General features: G+C 37.3%; 1 protein-coding gene across 3 annotated transcripts in view; it reads left to right on the top strand.

Moving 5' to 3' along the window:
* Positions 1-7,204: 7,204 nt before the first annotated feature.
* Positions 7,205-22,803, top strand: part of ALG14 (ALG14 UDP-N-acetylglucosaminyltransferase subunit) — a 33,650-nt gene continuing 18,051 nt past the window's right edge. Inside the window, exons 1-3 of one of the 3 annotated variants that reach the window (XM_075182323.1) lie at positions 7,205-7,383; positions 8,693-8,844; positions 15,616-15,715. In XM_075182323.1, the coding sequence (XP_075038424.1) occupies positions 7,239-7,383; positions 8,693-8,844; positions 15,616-15,715 (397 nt within the window). In that variant the 5' untranslated portion in view covers positions 7,205-7,238. Of the gene's footprint in view, positions 7,384-8,692; positions 8,845-15,592; positions 15,716-22,803 lie in introns of all 3 variants that reach the window. The other 2 variants (XM_075182322.1, XM_075182324.1) reach the window with 2 other exon arrangements.

Below are 22,803 nucleotides of genomic sequence, written 5' to 3'. Positions count from 1 at the left end.
GCTCGCAAGTTTACAATCTATGGGATGTGATATCCCCCAAACAAACCCCTCACATTATTGGTAAATCTGTGATATCTCAGGAGAGCTCAACCGGGAGGACAGTACAGCTGTCTCCTAGATAGATGTGAAATGAAGGGAAATAAGTACACATGAAAATGTCATATTTTCTCAAATGTCATACATTCAGGAGCCTTGTTTGGTATGCAAATGCAGGGAAACTTATGCCCTGCTGTGTGGGTGTAATATCATCTTTATAGAACATTCTGGTATAAAGTTAGGCCAGTGTAAAGGAAACCTGACTGAAAGGTGTTTGAATATAGGTCATAAACAACTAATTTGTATTTACACAGAATTTCTAGTACTGACATCACAGGAAGGAGGCTGTGGGTATCTACAGCATGTTAAAATGTTCTGTAAAATCTAACAGACTTGTTCACTTTTTGGAGTCAATTTCATATTGAGAAGTATCCCATTATTCCTGTTTCTCCTAACAAACAGAAAGCGTTTCATTCGTGAGTTTACAATTTCTGTTGTTTATTATTTTTAACAGAAACTATTGTATTATATCTTTGTATGTAATTTTCTTAATTGTTTTTCAAATGATCCAAATGATCTAGATTGTCCTGCGCAATCCTCACATGCAGGTCTCCACACTAAAGGTTTCATCCAACAAAAAGCAACAATAAATAACAAAAATAACAGGGAAGTAAGAATTAGCGCTTGTGAATAAATAAATATTATCAAAACATAAATGTTTAAACATCCACAAAAAATTATGTGCAATCAATACATATAACATAAATATTAAAACATCCACAAAAAGTGACTTAATTATGTAACTAATATTTATAACTACTTATAAAGTGTCCTTATATTGTCTATAGTGTCTTACTGGTAAGAGTCCACCTACACCTGGTGTCAGTGATTTTATGAAGATATGTTAATGAATGTCATGTTTTATATAAAGTTTCAGCTTTTGTCCGGTAATAAAGAATATTTTTATAGTATATAAATTAGTTCAATATAATGGATAAGGGCATAATAACAGATGTATCCAGATTTTTTTTCTTGTAATTTATAAATGCAGGTTAATAAAAAATACCCAGATCTTTTCCTGGTAAAAGAAATATATAAGGTAAAAAAAAATTCTGATTTTGGGATACATTGCAAATTATTTGATGACGCACTATAGTCCCGTTCACAATTGTTTTTTTAAATATTAGTCTATAAGTACATACCAATAGATGTATCCAGATGTTCATCTGGTAAAAGAAAACATACTGTATGTTTTATTTTTATGGCATAAGTTACATTTGATAAAAGAAAGATAAATGTTGTTGTTTTTTTAAGGTCTGTGATGTATTACATTTGATATAGAGAACCATATTATCCCCTGGTTCTTTATATATACAGATTAGACTTTGATGGTGTTTTCTCTGATATGTTACATGTCAAACTGAAAAATATAAGAAAAAATATATCATTCACAAACAAGATAAAGATTTCACAAGAGCTCTATGGATTCCATTCTCTGAACTACAGACTCTATAAAAATACTTTATGAGTAAGTGATTATAAATACTAACTACAGAAATAGGTCATTTTTTGTTTCAATATTTATGTTATATGTATAGATTGCACATTCAGTTATTTTTTGTGAATGTTTAAACATTTATATTTAAATAATATTTATTGATTTTTCACACTTCAATTTATGTTCCATATTTAATTACATTTAATAAGTCTCTGTGTTCTTACGAATTCACGTGTCAGCCTTAGCTTGGTTTTAGAAGACTACATACATTAGATTTATGGTAACTCTGGGTCAGGGGAGATCATTTGGTTTATGATAATTCCAATGAAAGTAAATTGTGATAGATTCGGAAGGCTCCCTGAGTAATAGTGTCATCTCTACAACAAAGAAAACCTTGGTGGTGGCATAAATGGTAAGACAATGTTAGTGTGTGGGATAGACAGGCAAAGTTTTAATAATTTTTAAACAGATCAGGTGGTTGTTTTTATTAACTCTTTGTCACACATATCACATAGATTCAGGTAAGTGCTGGGTCGTGACAGTCCTCAAGTTTAAATTAGACTTCCTTCAGCCCCCTTTAATGTTTACATTTGCGTGTAAGTCCCGGCTTTTTAATGGATCACAGCAATCAGAGGTGTGAACAAGCGCTATAAGAATGAAGGTGTGAAAGGGCTTTTCATGCCTTCATCTATCGCCATCTCCTACTCACTTATCCTCAAGCTCCTGCTCGAGGATGACTTATTATCTACAGCCTTTATCAATGGGAATATATCAAGATTAAAACCTTACTACATTTTCTTTCATATTTTCTTTTTACTGTGGGGAATAAATATTCTTTTATATTTTAAAATGAATTTCAGTTTATGCTTCTCCCCATCACAGTTCTTCACACCCCCCCCTTCTCACCCCCCCCCAAAAATATATTGCTCCCTAGGCTGCAGCCTTGTCAGCCTATTTGATAATCAGGCCCTGTGGTAAAAGGCAAATTGTTGGACCTGTTACCAAAAAGTTTGATAACTGGGAATTGAACCATACAATGCAAGGATGAGGCATCTCTTGCTTGATATTTAGGGCATGTGTTTGTTTCTGATAGTCCAACTAAAGACCTACATTGGGGGGGGGGAAATAAACCCCCATTTATCTACTATCGGTAAGAAAAGTGAGTGGTGACTATTGACGTCAGTAAGGGATTGATTGTCAACCATCTTCAGCGGCTCTTGCTTATCATTATGCAGAAAAGGTTACGCTAATGTTAAGTAAAAAATATTTTTTAATTGAAGTGTTAGCATACAAATCTTTCATATGCAACCAATCGCTAATAAATCTGTATATTCTTGCACATTTTTTCAGTTTTTGGGGTAATTAATCCCTCCCTGTGTTGCAGTTTTTCAGAATTCCATATTAATTATTTTTTTCATCCTTGGGAGTAAGTATAGGTAACATCTGAATTGGACATAATGGGCCTGATTCATTAAGAAAAGAAAGGTAAAAACCATGTTACAATGCAAGGGGTGCATGTTAGTTTATTATTTTGCACATAAATTAAATGCTGGCTGTTTTTTCATGTAACACACAAATACTTGATAGCTTTGTTTTTACACTGAAATTTAAAGTTGATCTAGGACATGTCCTAACCCAACTATAAATATGTCCCCACATTTTAAATTTAGCTCCCCCTCCAATCCAACATGTTTTTGCTCAGGTGCAAAGTTACTCATTTTTTTGCTTTACTTTCCTTAATGAATCAGGCCCAATGAGAATATGGTCATATTACTACCTTGGCCCAAATATGACAATAAAATGTGTTTCCAACTAATCATCCTTTATATTGCTGCTTTGGTTATTTGTCTCATGTTGAGAACATAAAAAATATGTTCCCCCAAATGTGTTATGCCCTTTCCTCTCACTATTTTATTTATGTACCCCTTTACGTTTAACTTATGCAGTTAAAAATATAAATAAAAAATATGGATGCTTGTTGGTAGTTGAATTTGCCAAAGACAAATTAAAGTTGTACTTCAATTTGTTTGGGTTGTTGGGCAAAGGGACTTAGCTATTGATTTCTCTTGCTTATATGTAAAACATGATATTTCCACAAAATTTCTGATTTTATCAAATAGTGGGTGTAAAGTTTGGTGAGGGTTTTATATATATATATATATATATATATATATATATAGGAACATTGGGGAGATATAACCTGTGATTTAGGGAATGGAAGGGTGTTTGGGACCCTTGCTACTGTCATTTCCCCCCCCCTTGGATGCTCTTAGGGAAAGATTTAACTCCTTGCTCAAGAATCTGTACAGGTAGAGGAGTTGTTAGGATATTGGGATTGCCTTGTTCACTGGAAATGATAGAGACCCGAAGAGAGATTGTTGGTTCCTTCCTGAGCTTTTCACACTAATAGGTTAAAAAGTGAATTGCACCAATATTTTCTAGGAAAGCCTCATTATGGGTCCCATGACCCATCCTCAAGGGGGAGAGGGGGGGGGTAGGTACTATAAAGATATTGGGAATGCCTCTTCAACTCTGGTGAGTATGAGTCATTGACTGTGTATGTTAACATTACTTCTCTAGCTCTGGTGAGCATGAGCCATTGTACACCTGTCTCATTAAATTAAGGTGTGCTTCTCTCCTGACCTGATTGGATATTTGGAGTTTAAAAGTCTCTCCTGTTCTATGCAGCTTTGTAAGTAATAGGGTTTCACACCTGTACAGTTTTGTGACGATAATGGATGAGGAATGGAGGCTACTTGCATAGGGAGCCCTGTAAAAAACAGGCAGTATTTAACTTGTGTGCAAAACAGAAAACTAATTTGCACCACCTTGCATTGTAACATGGTTCAGGAGACTGAAATAAGATACCTCTTCATTTAAGATCCTTAATGAATCAGGCCCCTAGCAATGATTGGAATACAAATCACTTTTAATATACTCTTTGCATCCACAATGGGCACAATATTTCTTCAAGTCACCAGAAGGATTGCATAGAATTCCCCACCCTGCATGCATTATATAGCTTCTCAAGTCTCATAGAAATTATTCAGATACAATACTAACTTTAGACAGTAGATGACAGTAGTACTTTAATACAATCTAGTAATCTAAGTAAAAAATGTGAACTGAAGTGTCATTAACACACATTTAAAGCTTACATTATAAAGATATAATGCTTACATATTGCTTTTTTATTGTAGAACAAAGAATAATACATTCCCTATTACTATCTAATTCTAAGTGGTCTTATAGCATTTTAGTCTAGTTTATGTTTACTACATTGTCTAGGATGTGCAAATATTTACTTATTTTATCCTTTTAATGCCTGTGTTGCAGAATCTAAACAATAAATTAAGTCATACATAGAGTAGCAATACATACAGTAACAATGCATACAATGTATAGATGTATATTATTTCATCATAATTTTGCCAGCACTTGTTGCATAAAACAACCTGTGCTTAGATTAAAAAAAACTTGTTAGGGTTAAAGCACTTTAGATCAGCTCTGTGTCCTACCTCCCATATAATCATCTTCTCACTGATATAAAACAGTGGTAAATTACAAGATGGAGCCAAGGAGTGTTATCATACCAAAGACAGGGCTGTTTCTCTTGTTTCTCAGTTCAGCTGCAGAACCCAGAGGCCGTACTGTCTTGTACTAGTGATTATTTAGAAACATTGTTAAAAAAATTAGTGTCTCAGAGACAGGACCTCATTTTAATAATAATATACTATCCAAATAATAGTTATCCAATCAATGTAAATACCAAGTTAAACGCCCCTTTGCATAAGGGTGCCACAATTATTGCTTATAAAACATATGTGCAAATATATTATCATTACCCTCTGATCTGATTAGACTCTTGGTCCGTGTACACCAGAGTTAATAAACTTGACTCTATTTTTAAACAAATTATCTGAGAGTCCCTTCTTTTAAAGTCAGCTACGTCACCCCAAACCAACTATGCTGTGTAACTGGATTTTATAGTCCCTTCAATACCTAATTACACTGCAGTGTTGCTGGTCAGATATGCAATATGAGTCACTTAACCTTGTGTATAAAACTCCTATTTTCCTATACATTATAAGCCTGCGAGCAGGACCCTTTTACCTCTATGTTTGTTAATACACAGTCTTCTTTTATTACTATGCTTTTTCCCAATTGTAATTTGCTATGGAATATGATTATGATATATAAACAAATGTAAACAATAAATGCATGCACAGTAGTGGTCACACCTTTGACACAGGTGTAACATTGATACAGCGCATGCAACTGCATGTCCGGCTATGTCGCCTACACTTTAGAGTCTGTGCCAAACTAGTAAGACTTGAGGATCCTAGTAACCAGGGCCGGAAGAATGCAGTAAGCGGGGTAAGCAAGGCGGGGGAGCCATGCTGGAGAGTCGCTTCCCATGCCTGCTTTCCCTCCTTATCCACTGGCCCAGCAAAAATAAAAAGATCACTGGTTCAGGCTCCCTTTTCTCTCCTCCATGTTCACTGACAGTGTCGGGCGTGATGTCATCATGTCACGACATTATCAGTGAAGAGCCACATAGGGAGCAGCACTGAAGAGAAGAAGACAGAAGAAGAGAAGATTATAGAAAGGTAAGTAAAGAATGGAAGGCACAGTGTAATGAAGGAAGACACAGTGTGATGATGAAGGTGGGCACAGAATAATGATAAAGGAGGGTATAGTGTGATGATGAAAGTGGCACATTGTGATGATGGAGTATGCAGAGTGATGAAAGAATAGGAGCGGTGTGATGAAAGAGGGGGCGCATTGTGATGAAGGGGCAAAAGTGTGATGAAGGAGGGCACAGTGTGATGGAGAGGGCATTTTTTTGTATTCTATATTTCTCACCAAATTAAATTGCTAAAAATGCAAATTTTATTACAAAGAATAAATTTTCTTCATTTATATTATTTATAAGTATTCGCTGTTTAATGTTTTTATTTGTATTACTATACTAATACTATTTGTATTACTATTTATTAAAGTTTGTTATATGATTTGTATTAAAAGAAGAAAAGCATTACTGAATTAACAAATCATTTATTTTTTGCAGGGGGGTATTTCAATGTATTTCAAGGAGCGTAATGTGTACATGAGGAGGAATCTAGGAAAAAAGCAGCCTGCGATCCCAGGTAAGGATTATGATACATATACTCATTTCACTTAGTAGGGTCAAGGTAATATCCTTATTTCAGCGGAACTAAAACAAAAATACGAAAATGCACTATGTTATGTGCTGTCTAAACACCTATATGAATGTTTTACATGGCTAAAAAAAACCACACAAGCATTATCTTGCCTGTGTAAATTTGTGTTTATCTAGCACAGTACAATAGGAGGTATTGGTCTATATTTTCCTTAAAAACTTGTACGCAGCCCAACATACTGTTCTCTCTATGCTATATTACGGCATTTGGCATCTCTGCAGTAATAACCCGCCTATTGAATACCACTATGTTTCTGTTACAGAACTTTCTGTATTACGTGTACATCACGTATTTGCTAATCATCAGCGCAGCGTATAATGCTCTAATGTTATCGCATTCTGTAAGTGGGCGTGCCATTACGTCACAGACAGCCGCCAGCCAATGACCATCGGCGACTGTTTCCATGGCAAGATGCTTCCATTGTGACGTCACAAAGACGGAAGTGTCTTACTTTACGGAGCGGCCTGGTTGTGCCAGTGATGGAGTGTTTGCTCCCCGTGGTCACCGGCTTCCTGCTCACTGTCCTAGTGGTGGGGATCAGGCTATGGCTGGTGCTGAAGCGGCCCTGTGGGCTCCGACCTGGAAACAAAGGTCATGTTAGCCTGCTGGTGGTTGCAGGCTCTGGTGAGTGCTACAAACGCGCTGGTGTCCTGCCACAGAGCTGAAAGATTAGGTTAAGGACATGTGACTGTCCACATGAAATCACCATCTGACTGTTTACCTTAATGTCACTCAGTGTAGGTAACCTATGAGCCAGATATTAGAGCTAATTTAGGAAATAAGCAGAATTGCAAGTACCAGCATGTCTAACAGACTGGAATATATCTCAACAACACCTAGAGCCTGATATATGTTGCCTGCTTATGTGTTTGGGTCATGCTGAGTCCATAGATGGAATATCAAATTTGTAGTAAAATATAAGGTGCTTTAGCTTAAATGTTGCTTCTGGGCAACTGTATGAATAGTCAAATATAGATTTTGTGGAGTTTGTATGTTCTCGTGTTTGCGTGGGTTTCCTCTGGGTGCTCCAATTTTCACCCACACTCCAATAGCATTCTAGTAGGTTAATTGGCTGGTTACAAAATTAACCCCAGTCTGTGTGCATGTTAAGGAATTTAGACTGTAATCTCCAGTGGGGCAGGGACTGATGTGAATGACAATTATTCTCTGTACAGCGCTACGTAATTAGTGGCGCTGTATAAATAAATGGTGCTGTTAGATTGTAAACTTGCAGACAGGGTTCTCCTACCTCTCTGTCTGTATTATCCAGTAGTGCTACGGAAGTTGCTGGTGCTATATAAATAAATGATGATGATAATGTAACTCTTCTGAGGTATGAAATATTTATATAATAATAATGTACTGTATTAATGTTTTAAAAGTCCTTCTTATCAATTTAATGAATTCAGCCCAAGTAACGAATAGTAAATAAGCGGAAAGTTCCTAAGTAAAGCATTTTTTATCCGGTTGGAGAAGGTGTACTGGTACAAAATAATCATGTTATTAAGAATTGAAACAGTGACAAGTGACTGCAAGTGTTACAAAAGAGCTAATGTCACAGTCAATGTTGAAAGCAATTGCTACTAACTCAAATTAAAAATATTTGATATCAGCTCAAGGTTCCATTTCCTCTGTGAATTTATAATCTACTGCGAGATGGGGTTTATTTTTACTTGGTTCACTTTTTTTCCCACATTTTACATCTTATTCATTGATGTGTTTGTACCTTTGTCAACAGTTTGTTTAATTATCAAAATTTGTATGTATCCATTTGTGTTTCATATTATGTTCAAGCTTTTAGCGATTGCAGATTTTTATTCTGAGCTGTAATTATTGTATCTATTATCTATTTTTGGATTATAAGTACATGCATTTGTGTATTCTGCATTTACATTCCAGCTATAAGGAACTCTTCTGTTTATCTGCTTTTCAGGTGGGCACACAACTGAAGTCCTGAGACTATTGAGCAGTCTGTCCAAATCCTACACCCCAACTCACTATGTTATTGCTGAAACAGACAAAATGAGTGAGGATAAGATCCGATCTTTTGAAAATACAAAAGATAAGGGCTCCTCCCACCCATTGGTAAGTAATCTGTTTGGGGCACAGTGACTCCTATGGTTTAATTTACACAACATTTACATATAAACTCTGATCAGAGCTGGATATTAAAGATCAAAGATGAAAAGAACAATTATTTGTTTTCAATATACTTGTAATTAACTCCATTTGCCTTTGAATAATATTTGTCTTCTTAGAGGTCACAGTTTAATTTTCACTAAAGCTGGGTACACACTACACGGTTTTCGTCCAATAATCGGCTCAATCAGCCGACATACGACCGCTCATTCAAAAGTCGGGTCAGTGTGTGTAGTGACACGATGGTCGAAAGTCTGCCCAAATGGACGATTGTCGCCTCATTTGGTTGGTCGTGCCGTTTAATATTTTCATTCCAATCTCGTTTCCGTTGTGTAGTGTGTATAAACTTCCGACAGATCCACGACAATCCTCCGATACTTCCTCGGCCTTGGGGGCGTGTGTATGTAAATTTTTGATGTCTGTCCCAGTCCCACGTGGTGCGGAATCCGCACATCACTGACTTGTGTTTTGTATCGCTGTGTATTGCACCTGTCTGGCTGCAGACCATATGTATAAAGCACGTTTGTTATTACCCTTTGCATCTATATTGGCAATCAATTCTCATTTAACCTTTATAAAGTTTATAAACTATTAAAGTTATAAAGTCATATTAGCCTTTATTAACTAATATTGGTAAAATACTCTGAATAAACCACACAGTGTTAATGCAACAGTTTTATTGATGAGAGGGGTTACTAGTTGGAGCAGTTCCTGAAAAGTTGAATCATTCATATGAAGAAAATTCCTAAAGTCATCTGGGTTGTTGTCCCGTATCTCCTGTAGCAGGGGCATATGAGAGAACCTGTCTCTCCTCTTGAACCAATCTTTGCTCCAACAAGATCTACTCTTTCTCCTTCTTTCTCTTTGGTTCCGTACCTGCAGTCTTCTTACCACAGCAAGCAGGAGAAGTGCAGTTGCTTGTTCTTGTACTTCTGTAGCCATTGTAGGTTTACAAATTGGAATGAATGAAGAGACAGTGTAGCCTTCTGTTTTTATGCTGTTTTGGGAGTTAACTATAGCGAAAGCTCTTCCCCTTTATGCTAATGTCTTTGGTATCTCGTTACATTCCCCGCAAATGTTTCTTCAGTGTGTACGAAATTGCAATCATTGCTCACGACAACATGGCTGTAAAAAGTCTCTAAAGGGACGTCCGCTCTTTCCTTTATTGTCCTAAACAAGGCTAGTGTGTATGCAGTCCATGGACCGAACGATCGGACCATCGATCGCATGTAAAATCGCTCTGCATAAAAAGTTGGTTGACATTTCTGTAGTGTGTACCTAGCTTTAGGAATAGGGATTAGCATTGAAAGACAGCATGCAAAACGCACTCATTATATTATCAGACTCTGTTGTAGAATTAGTAAAAATCAGTTGAACATTTTCTCATGATTTCCTCATGATTTGATATAAATTAATCTGTTTTCAAAAACTCTGGCTAATTTGTCCTGAACCTGCATTCTACAAAGGTTTAATTATTATATTACTACACGTGTACTATTTTAAATAAGTGCATCATTTTTCACATAAGATAACGTACTTCCCTCACTAAGGCCCTACTTTGCATTTTAAAGTCCCAAATCTGTATAAGATCTCATATTAAGATGATCCAGACAGCTCGCATGTAGTTTTCTCACTGATTTTGTATTTTTTATTTTTTTTTTGCAGTGTGTTTCCTAAAAGTGGCATATCTATTTTACTTTAATGCAGTGAGTGCAACATGTTATCCTAAAGAGGCTTGCCATCAGTCCTCCTTGTTCGTTATATTGTCCCCTATGGCATGAAAGTGCCAGCCTGGTGCTTGTTCTGTGATAAACTGGTGATGTCCTCTTGCCCACTGTTTACCATACAGTGTCAATTATGTATTACTCTATTAATTGGAGAGTGAGTAACCCCGCCATGTAAACTTAATATAGACTGTATATTCGTGTAATATACATGAAATAAGTGAAGGGTTTATACTTAATATGTCCACCATGCTCTTTAACTCATCTGCAGCAGTTTGCTGCGTTATGAAGTGGGTGCTTCTGCAACTAAACAGGCAGAGACTGACTGACAGATTGGCAGACTTACTTTGTAGTAATGCATAGTGTGGGCTCAGTGATTGATATGTATGACCAGTGATGTCACAGAAACTCAGTCTCCGGTTTTTCACTTGTATCACATCCCATCAGGACACCGTTGTAGTGGTCTGTAATGAAGTGGAGTTTGTTTGACCGCTTGGCAGACTTGCTGTATAGAAATGCTCTGTGTACATTGGTGAATTCATACAGAGGGTTAGGATTTTCACAACTAAGATAACTGCATTTTTAGTTCTTCGCCCTATAAAAGATCTCATCAGGATTGAGTCTTATATATGTTCTAGGAGCTTCAGCCGTCTGTAATGGTGTGGGCCGCTAATCCTTTTTAACAGCGCTGTATTAGAAAGTCAGAGTACATCTATAATTCATATATGATCATTTTTAATCTTGGATTTGATTGTTTATTTAAGGTGTGAAGCTACATTCTTAACAGAAGATTGTGTATAAGCACCTTTGAAATGTTTCTCTATAAATGTAACGTTTAGCCCTGTACATGAAACCTCCATTTGTCTAACACATCAATCACTCATATGGAGCCATTTCCATCATAGAATTCAAGTGTTGTAGTGGTAGAGTAGCTTGTCACATAGCCTAACAATCTGGCAGTATTTATTAATAAAGTGTATTAAGTTTACTATTTCCCGTAAAATCATTTATGCCAATGTACAGATGGGATTGTGCAATAGCTGCTAACCCTGGAAGTTTTATTAAAAACAATTATTTGCATCCAAAATGTTTAATTATACAATCTTTATGTAATTCTAAAATGCAGCAAATAAAAATTGCAGCATCCATACTATGAAGTGTTTGTTAGTGCACATAAGGGCGTCATACTCTGATCTACTCTTGCAGTAAGTGATATGTGTATTAATATTCTAATTAACCTTTTTTTTTTTTTTTTTTTTTAAATTGATTTGTATTGTTTATCGGTAAATGTACTTATGGTTGGTAACAGGGTCATTTACAGCAATGCAAAAGCAGTTTTGTGACATCACCAGTTTTCATGAGTCTCCCCATAGGCAAACCAAGGGGAGTCGGGGGGTTCCTAGTGCCTGGAAACCCCCCTCCAAGCCTGGGGCACTGTGTGATTGAAGTGGCTGGACCCTGCCCTCACTTCACACGGCTCTGCTCGAAAAGAGAGAGCTGCATGCACCTAACAGTAGTGCATGCAGTATTGGCCATGTATATTATGGGGATAGGGAGAGTTGGAGAGCAGCCAAGCACTGTAAAATTATAGCCATGCCCCCATGCATGCTGGTCACACCCACTGGCGGCGTGGTGTGGAAACGAAACCCCTCTACAAATCCTGCGTTTGCCCTAGTGTGCATTCATTTGCGGAGGGCAGACATATGCAGTGGTGGAAAATTGAGTCCCATTTGATGGGAACAGCTGAGCAGATTGGGGGGCATGTCTTGCTGAGAGCAGGCCAGGTGTTTGAATTGCATGACGAGACAAAATTTTGTTTAGCAGGCCAAGGTTATTTATATGTGATAAAGGGGTGAACAATACAGTTTTAGGGGGGTGCTTGCAGCTTTCCAGAGAGTGCACAGATTTTTGTTTTTATTTTATTCCTGCAAAAGAAATATATTTTTCCATGTCCTCAAAGGTGTTACAGCTCAGGCCTCCTTCTATTCTTTTAATGGAATGCCCTTTGTTCCTTCAAGGTGACTTTTTTTCTATAAGAACACTCACTTGGACCAATGCAGTAAAAATATGCAAATGTACGTTAATGATGCAGACAAACAAGGCAGTCCAGATGTTCCCTTTCAATTAAAAAGACATAGGATGGGGTTTGTGCATATTCATATTAAAATGCCTCTTGATATACAAATAGATGCGTTTGCATAAAAAAGAGTACAAGTTTGTTTTTGTTTGTTTTTTTAATGCGGTTCATAAATTACTTTTTTATTTTGCAGATAATTGCACTGTTTAGATTGCATATGCTGTGATGTATTTACCTCTAGGTGGCGCACCACTCTAATATGTAAAATTGACTGTGTACACTGAATTTAGCCTCCAGTGTTCATGACATCACACTCTTACGGGAAGGATACCAATAGTGTAATAGACCACAATAGCACAATTCATAAATAGTTGTTAAAAGCAGTATAAACATGATATCCCAAGGTCAGATTTTTTTTAAAGCCTTAAATAGGAAAATAAACAAGGAAATCTAATGTTAATAGTGTTATTAAATACAAAGCTATTCATAGCATACTCTTGATGTGTTGATGTCTTCCCTAGTGACACAGTTGTTGTTGGTTTTATTTGCTTTTTTTTTTAGCAGGTTGACTATTTTGATTGAATGTCAGCATTTTGTTTTTTTATCTCTGGTCCTAATTAACTTGTTGAATAGCAAGCACTGTAATATTTGGACCACAACAACATATAAAAGTAAAACAAACATATGCCACAAAACTATTGCTGCATTTAATAATAAGTGAAGCAGCGTCCAGTAGGATTCTTTGGATGTGCTAAAGTGCTTGATCCAAACTGCACTTGTAGATTCTGTATCAAATAAAATATCCAGTAAGATGGCATGTTCTCCGTAAAGTGTGTTATGGTCTCAAAAATAATTTTTATTTTTTATAAAACGTCCTATTTTTAAATATATGAAGTAGATTTTATTTATGGACATAAATCATTTTGCACACAGAATTTAACTTTTCTCCACACGTGCATTGGTTGCATGAGTTCGTGCTGTGTAATAATATCAGCATAGAACATTGCCCCTAGTGGCTGAATTATCATTACAATTTGGACACCACTTCTCTGTCTGTTTTTTTCAGTACATAGCTTTTGAACTATACTTCAGTGACATAGTTTTAGGCTAGGTACACACTATAGAAACTTTCTCCCGCTGCAACATTGTTAATGGAACAACATCGTTCGAGATTTTTAGTCCGTTTATAAAATCAAATCCAACTATGTGATGTACTTTCGAACGATAATCGTTCAACGTTAGTGCGTACACACTAATGCAACATAGGGCCAAACGGTTGTTTATCGTGTGATTTGCCCGATAATCGGGTGAAAAACCTGTACCCAGCTTTAGTCAACTCAATAAGTTCTCTAATTACACATTCTAAAATATTAACACATTCCAGAATTGACTCCCCTCCCTCCTAACCTGGCAATATACTGCCGAGGAGGGTAAGGGCATTCTTTTGATATATATTAATGTAAAAGTTTAGCTTTTTATTCTCATTAATAATGGAATGTTTTTCTTTTCTTTTTTCCCCAATACCATGTACATTTAAATCCTGTCAATTAAGAAAACTGACTAATTCACATCAGAACATATGTCAGAATATGCTCTGCATTAGTCTTTATTTAATTTGCAGACACACAACCTTTTCTAATGGTTCCCCGTGAAATATATTTCTTCCTTCCAACATTAATTATCTTTTGAATCACAGGATCCTTCTATTTTTTTGCAGTCTTGAGATATATATATATATATATATATATATATATATATATATATATATATATATATATATATATATATATATATAAATAAAATTTGTGGCAACTCTTTTTAATTTTGTGTATGCAGCTCTTTATGAAATAATCATAGTTTCCTGCTCTCCTGGAAGATCCAGGGGACTTATTAATTTGGGAAAGTCCTTCTAGACTCCTAAGAGCAGGCAATTCTCTGGGGAGGTGTGTAAGATGACTGGAGACATACCACAGTGATGTATGCTGCTTCAAATAGCCTAGCCCACCTCTGTGAACACCAAGTGAGCACGGATGTGATGATCTGCATGGGCTGCACAGTGGGTTAGTGTTTAGCACTTCTGCTCACAGCACTGGGGTCATGAGTTCAATTCCCGACCATGGCCTTATCTGTGTGGAGTTTGTATGTTCTCCCCGTGTTTGCGTGGGTTTCCTCCGGGTGCTCCGGTTTCCTCCCACACTCCAAAAACACACTGGTAGGTTAATTGGCTGCTATTAAATTGCCCTTAGTCTCTCTCTGTCTGTCTGTCTGTCTGTGTGTGTGTTTGTGTATGTTAGGGGATTTAGATTGTAAGCTCCAATAGGGCAAGGACTGATGTGAATGAGTTCTCTGTACAGCGCTGCGGAATTAGTGGCGCTGTATAAATAAATAGATGATGATGGGCTTTGTCCTGCCCACTGTTTAACACAAATCGTGTCATCAAATCCCCGTCCACATTGGTGTTTAGTGAGGTGGGTAGGGATTGATGATACAATTCGCATCTTCATACAGTTTGCTCCCGTCAATTTGAAGTTGTGAATGGCGTCGTCAAGCTCCTGGTCCCCTTCTTCTCAGATTTGATTCTGGATTTCCCGGAATCGAGGTATAAAATCCAGGAAAGTATGCATTTAATACATATATTCCAGTGACTGCTTTTATCCATAAGTGTAAGTCTAAATGGGGAGTACTGCACTATGCAGAATATATAGCCAATCCATAACATATCCATAGCATATAGCCAAACATATGCTCTTCAGTCTATCCTAAAACTCAAAATATGTTCTATAATGTTACAGCAATAATATAGTTTACTTATGTTTCCTCGATTTTTTTTTTTTTTTTTTTTTTTTTTAAACATCTGCCCCTGCTTCCTGACTGTGTGTATTATTTTATGCAGTATACCATTCATCGCATCCCCAGGAGCAGAGAAGTCAGACAGTCCTGGAGTTCATCCTTTCTGACCACCTTGCAGTCTTTATTTTACTCCATTCCATTAACTCTTCGGTTAAAGCCGGACTTGGTAAGTAGTACATAGTGCACTTATGCAATTACACCAGAAAGTAGCTCACAGAACTAAGTTTATAATTCATTTTTGCTATATAGCCTTGCATTAAATATACTCATTTCCTTAAGGTTTATATGCTTTTATAACTTTTAATATATCTTCGACTGATCTCTCATTATTGAGGTTGATTTGTAAGGTGCTGGACAATGGGGAAATCAGAGCGCACATACAAGGTAGACAAAATGCTCATGTGAAAACAAGGTTAAGCAGGGCCCCGATTATAAAAGACTTTAGAATATACAGGGAAAAGGGCAGCATGAGATAAAGGTAAACCTGAAAAGACAATATTGCTATGAAAAGAGATTAGTTTTTGATCCTCGAAGTTGGAAGGACGATACCAGAAATATGGCAGCAATCAGTGGGTAACTCTATGTCGTCAAGGCAATTCAATTAGCCATGATGTTCCATTTTATCCTCGTGTGTTATGTTTCTATTTGATGTGTAGCTAATGATCTTTGCTCATTTTAAAGTGCAAACAAAAATGAGAAATTTTATCATTATCGCAATCTGCACAGAAATATAATGTGCCAGGCTGCTTCGGAACCTCATGGCTAATTGAATCTCTTTTTTAGTTTCTCTCTTCATCTAAGGGATGAAAGAAGTTGTCATTATTTGCTTATTTGAATAAATATTTCTAAGAAAAAAAAATCATACCTTTTCTATAAAAAATTTACACAATTTGAATTTCAACTTGCAGTTTTATGTTCCAACATCAATTAAATTTAATGTACACCCTTCCCCCAACTGAAGAGTTATTGACTATACTGCTGTGCCAAATGAACAGCAGTCCATGCTTAAGTATTATACGGTGTGGCCGTGCTATTGTTCTGCAGCTGGCTGTAAAGCGATCTACATCAATTGCTTTGCAGGGAGAAACAGATGGGGTAACCTGCATAGATTTTTATTTTTTTATTTTTTTTTTAAATGACAAATGCATGGGAAATTTGTAGTATACATTTATTACTATAGCAGTGAACATGGTACTGACAGAATGAACAATTCTTCACCCATTTTTAGTGCTTGATATTTTATAGAGGAAAGCTGGGTGTAAACTAGCATAAACACGTCACACTTCTTTGTTATGTCACCACGAAATGTGCACTGCTTACTTTTAGAGAGTATAGTGTAGTCCTGGCTGCCCGGTAAATCATGGCACTCTGTGGGTAAGTGGGAATGCAATTTCACACCTTATAATTCATCTTCTAGCTCTCTATAATCCTTTTGTTGGGGCTTTGTCTTGACCTACAAAAGGACGCCTCTGGATTTCCGCATTGTATGTGTTCCACAGAAGTCTGGATTTTTCTGTTTTCAGGCCAACATTTAGGCTAAACCTATGTATGGTATTTCAACCAGCTTGATTTTAAAGAACTAAAATAACATCATGCTGTTCAGAGCACTAAAATGCAGAGGTTCCTGTTCTTGTACACAGAATAATACTTTTTGTAAACAAAGAATGTTATAAATAGTTGGATAAATAAGCCAGCTTCCTCTTATTATCCCTTTAAACACCCAAGGATGCAATTAACACCTTCAGTACTGTATCAGGAGACCCTCTTAACTACATCAATCCCAAGAGCACATTAAAGCACTTATTTCTATTTCGGCTTCAGGGGCAGAAATCCATTATAGTTGGGGCCTCTGTTAGTAATGGCTTCCTTACATACAGTATGTCATAAGTATTGATCGGTAAAACACAAAGCATCATCTTAGTCTGAGGTGTATAATTATCTATCTATTTATCATATATATTAGTAGTAGTATTTGCCAGCCCCTTGTTCATTCTCATACTTGTATCATTTTTGTTTGTTCAGTCTCCTTTGGCATTGCACTGGAGCAGAAAAGACAAACGACCCCTTACAAATGAGCCACATAGGGGCATATTCAATGACGATTCTTGTCCGCGGGATCGCGCCGGAACGGGCCGCCAAGTTAATCCACGGTACCGCAATAACGTGGATTTTCGTTCGCAGCCCAAAAGGGTTGTGTACGAAAATCCGCATCATTGCGGTACCGTATTACCGGCAATACTGCGCACTTTACCACGGACCGGAATCCTGATTAAATTTGCCCCAAAGAGTTAAAGTTACAGGGACATATGTTATGAGATATCTCTATACTGTTTACAGGTATCAGAAGCCTTCGTTACACCAGGTGTCTGCAGAGGTCACATTGAACAACTTCTGCATTCACTTGGGTAACTTCAGCAATACCACATTATTGCTTTATTTTTTTGTAACCTCTCCTTGGCCATTTTCTTAAAACCAGACTGTGATCTATGATTACCATCATGTATGCACTGTTGTATAGTGTTTTTACTCTTTATTGTCTATTCCATTTCCTTTTGCTAGTGTTCTCTCCTTAATGAAGACGCATAGAGGCTGCCCTATAGAGGAGCTTCTAGTGCCGCCTTAGGCAAATCGTTCATATGGCACAGTATGAGCCATACATGTGACAGTGTAAATGCCAACATACTTGTAAGAAATGTTCCTTGGTCACAATGAGAGATCTTATCTATAAGTATATTATTCTTTTATCCAAAACCTTGTAGGTTGGATTTAGTCCATCCATTTGTAACTAGGCTGGTTTCTTGTTAATTAGGTGATGTAAAAATTCAGTGGACATAATCTTGGACACCATAGTGATATACTAGAGGACCATGAAAGAAAACATTGGCTTGCAGACATTGTAATAATTTCCTTGCAAATTAATCTAAGAGCAAACAATAAGACCACAGTCTCCAGTACGGCACATTGTATGTCTGTTTGGCGACATTGAGGTGACGTTTCCAGGCTGCTGTAAATCCACGCTCTTCTATTACACCTGAATCGGCAATCTATAGGGCTCTGAGGCTGACCCAACGCTCTGTCTTATTTAAGCTCTTTATATACAGAGGATTGTTGTACACCTGAATGGCCAGAGCAATATTTACATTCTTGCAATGCTTTGAGTAGGCTGGGAATAAATTGTTTTTCTTTTTCTTTTAGCCTATTAAGTATTTTTTAATATGTTTCTAATGAACGATACAATAAATCTTGCAAGAGGTGATTTTTAAATAATATCCATAAAGTTTTTTCTGACCTAGAGCAAATCGGATGACCAGCATACATTTAGTTAAATATGATGACCGTGCCCTCCCAAGTGCTTGACTGTCACTGGACTCGACTGTCGCTGGATCCTCATTGTCCATGACAGCCTGAGGCTCAGTCTTGTGGCCAGAAAATATGTTTTAAGGTGCTTGGGCCTTCATCACTGCACACAGAGTTGAAACTCAGAAAAAGAATGTGTATAATGCAGCAGAGCATAGCGCTTCCACGTTGGTCAGTAGGCTCTTGCAATCTCACAAGTATGAAGCTGGAACTTAAGTGCTATACTTGCCAGCGTTACTCCTCCCCCGTCTGGGAGGTCCCGGAGGGCTGGTTAAGTGGCAAGTGTTAAGTACGCCTAGTTGCTATCTAATAACGATTGTCCACTTCCCGTGATGTGGTTCCAAAGCACAATGTGATTTAATAGCCAAAAGTAGCAGAATAACAAGTCAGAATAAAATAAGTACAGCCGTTAGTTTTAGCAGGTGCTCTGGATCCAGTGCACAGTCATGCAGGTCTGAAGGCTCTGGTCAAGTAGACTGAACACTGGTCCCAGAACCCCCACTTATATACAGTCAGTGATACAGTGAAAACAATACACATTATGTGGCTTGCTTCCATAGGTTCAGGCTTCAGGAATGTCCAGTGTAATGCAGGTCATTGGCCAGTTCAAACGATGCCATCCAGCGGTAGGGTCAGCTCTCCAGAAGATGCATACTTAATCTTCCCGCCAAGAACTGGTTTAAACTGGTCTATTAGCATTACACACACAATACCATTATAATCATTTATTCCCTATCATCCATAACTAGCTTACGGAATGGGCGTTCCTTTCGTCGAATGAACCGGATGACTGCGGATAAATAGGGGTTTAGAATGATACCAGACATGATATGTTTCCTGTGACCTGAACCTTAGATCTCACTAACGTGTATATAACATTATAATATTTTACCATAACTCTGCTACATTTCAGTACAAATAACTATGTGTTGCAACTACTTTTAATATGAGCTAATTACAAAGACAAGATCAAGGTGTTAGATATTAATTGAAATGACCATATCCAATTATCTGACTTCGACACAAGTGATGGGGGAGGTGTGGTGACTCAATTCGTACTGGTTTTCCCCTGCCCCCATGGTGCAATGTCGCAGTTGTGTCGGCTCTATGGAGATGGGGCCAAATTGACGCAATTCGCTGCCACTGGGAAATGGGCAGGTAGCAGGAGCATGGTCTGCTCTTCCGGGTGTCCAGGAGAATTACCCAAAACTTTGGAGTGTCTCGGACTTTCCAGGAGAGTAGTCAAGTATGCGGTAAGCCCTAGTCTAGCAGTCTTTCTATGCTGTCAACACATGGTGCAGTTTTGGTGTCAGTTTGATCAACATGTGTGGTGAAACTGGCCACTGACCTGGTCGTTTGGTCATGCCAAACCACCCAATCACACACTGTGTGTGGGGAACTTAATTTTCTGTGCGTGCGCTGTACTAAGACTGAAGATTAATTGAGCCTTGAACACTCCATTCAAGGACATCAAGATTACCACTGCTCTATTAATTAATCTTGTTTTGAGTTGCGATCATGAAACAAACAATAACCCTTCTAGAACATTCGGTGGCCCAGCAAATACAATTTGTGGTTATCTTGAGCTGTATGAAACCTTTGTTGTCCTACTGGAAAAAGACTGTTCTTGTTGCAGCTGAATTGATAATGGCAACTTGTTCTGTGTTCTGACATTTGGAAAATCTTGTTCTCCGGTGTTGTGGATAATAATTAAGTACTGTGTCCTTCCCAGAATAGTAGTGTTCTGGGGAGACTGTTCTTTTTTTTATTTATAAACTACAAGTTTGTCCCTGGTCTTTAAAAGGACAGTATTTTATTTAGCTTCTGTTTTTTCAAAATGATTGTATGGTCAGGTACATCTAGGGCACCATTATAGTCAATCGATTCTGAAACTGGCATTTTCTATTCCAAATCTTATAATTCAAGAGCAACTAATATTTTTACATGCAGTATGTTTATCTCTGAATGACAAGTTCCAGGGAACTGCTTGTTTTTTTTCACTGAACATTTTCATTGGACAGGTTTGTTCCTCAAAGTGCGGTTACACTAAATTTGCTGACGACTTCTGTCGAACATCTTACCAGAATGCTGTGTTTTCCGGCGAACATTACCTGCTTAACTTGACATATGTCTGTTTTGCAGAACAAGGTTTCTCAACATGTTTTCTTAAAAGTAAACGTTACTTATTTCCATATAAACGGTAATAAATTGCGTGATATTCTCTGGAACATCGCGGCCAATTAAATCTGCCACTTAGATTTACAAAAGCACAGGGGATATCCAGTTTGACACTATATACAGTGTTGGATTACTTGCCAACACAGAAAGTTGAACTTAAGTATCCTTTGAATCTGGCTGAGAATACTGAAAAAAATACAATAGCAAGTCTAAAAGTTCCTGCCTATGTAATCCACTATTATATTCTCTACTCTATTTTTGCAAATTAATGGTGCTATACAGGGACAAATTTAGAATAAGCACAGTATACCTGGTGTTACGCAGCTTTGGCTGAGAGGTGGTTTATAGATTAACTGTGCTTAGATTATAATGAACTCCCCAGTATCAATCAGTGACCCCGCAAGGTCACGATCCCCAGGTTAACCCTGAAAGCAGGAGTTGACCAGGAATTTGGATACATGCAAGCAATAGTTGTACAGATGACATGAGATGTGCGTTAGGGACTGGCCAGTATTTGGTGGGACTAAAACAAAGCTGTAGCTAATAAGTGCATTAGAACATTAGCAGGATTGTTTTGGACTTGGTGCAAATCTTACATTACAGAGCTCATTTAGAGGTAAGTTGTACCCTGTGTATTTGTGCCGAAAAATAGTGTTAGCTGCTCACCAGTGTTGTTCATCTGCACTTCTGACAACTACAGATCAATTATGACTCTCGCTGGAACCTCTGGGTCAGACTTGCGTATATATTTTTGTGGTGTTCATTGAACATTTTTTGTTTTTTATATTTATCATTGTATTTTCTCTGCTGAACCATAAATACTATGTTTTGAGTGTCCTCTCTAGTCTTCTGCATTTCAGATATTTAAGTTTATACTGATCTCCTGTTTTATTTTATTCATGTAAGGTGGTAATGTGCATGGAGGAGGAGGATTAGAATGTCATAAGTTGTATTTTGTAACGGAGTTATAGTCTATGTCTTAACACAAAGCTGCACATTCATCATGTTCACCAGCACTCTTGTGATATCACGCGTTTCATGTTAGCTGTGGGGAATAATGCTCGTGATACTTAGGGGATCTATTTATTATTGTGAGATGATTTTTTTTCATTTTTTTTTTTCCAATAAAATATCACCGGGGCAATTGAGCGATACTCAGCTAGGTAACTTACTGGTTTGATGGGCCAGACTCGGTGAATATGTGCATTTCTGACCCAACTAGCCAAAGTGGAACTGAATGCCTAGACTTAAACAAAAAACAAAAAAAAATTGATAAAAATTTGGAATTGGGTATTTTTCGGTGATAACAGAACAAGGATTGTGGCGGTACATGTATTTGTTGAATGATTGGCTCCCCGACCTTCTTGATGTACAGAGCGAACAACTGTTTTCGCCACCATATGGCTTTTTCACCATATAATAATATACCCCTTTAACACAGCCTACAACAAATGTACACCTTACTATATTGCTACTGAGTAAATATTTTGCGACATAAGAACACAAAGTTTACCTTTTAGATACAGTGGCTAGAGCTTTTGGGGTTCTAGGGTACCCTGGAGAGGGCAACGAGAACACTATTTGCCCACGTAGCCATTCCTTATATAATTTTAGTTCGAATTGACTGAAGTCATTATATGTCAGAACCAGAAATGAAAACACAGCAAACAGTCAACCTCTCGCATTGTTAAGATGTTGATCGGAACTACCTAAAATACA

Source organism: Mixophyes fleayi, chromosome 8 (assembly GCF_038048845.1).
Source record: "Mixophyes fleayi isolate aMixFle1 chromosome 8, aMixFle1.hap1, whole genome shotgun sequence".
NCBI classification, from domain to species: domain Eukaryota; kingdom Metazoa; phylum Chordata; class Amphibia; order Anura; family Limnodynastidae; genus Mixophyes; species Mixophyes fleayi.
The sequence above is the reverse complement of the archived record's forward strand: the minus strand, read 5'-3'. Positions and strand labels throughout refer to the sequence as shown.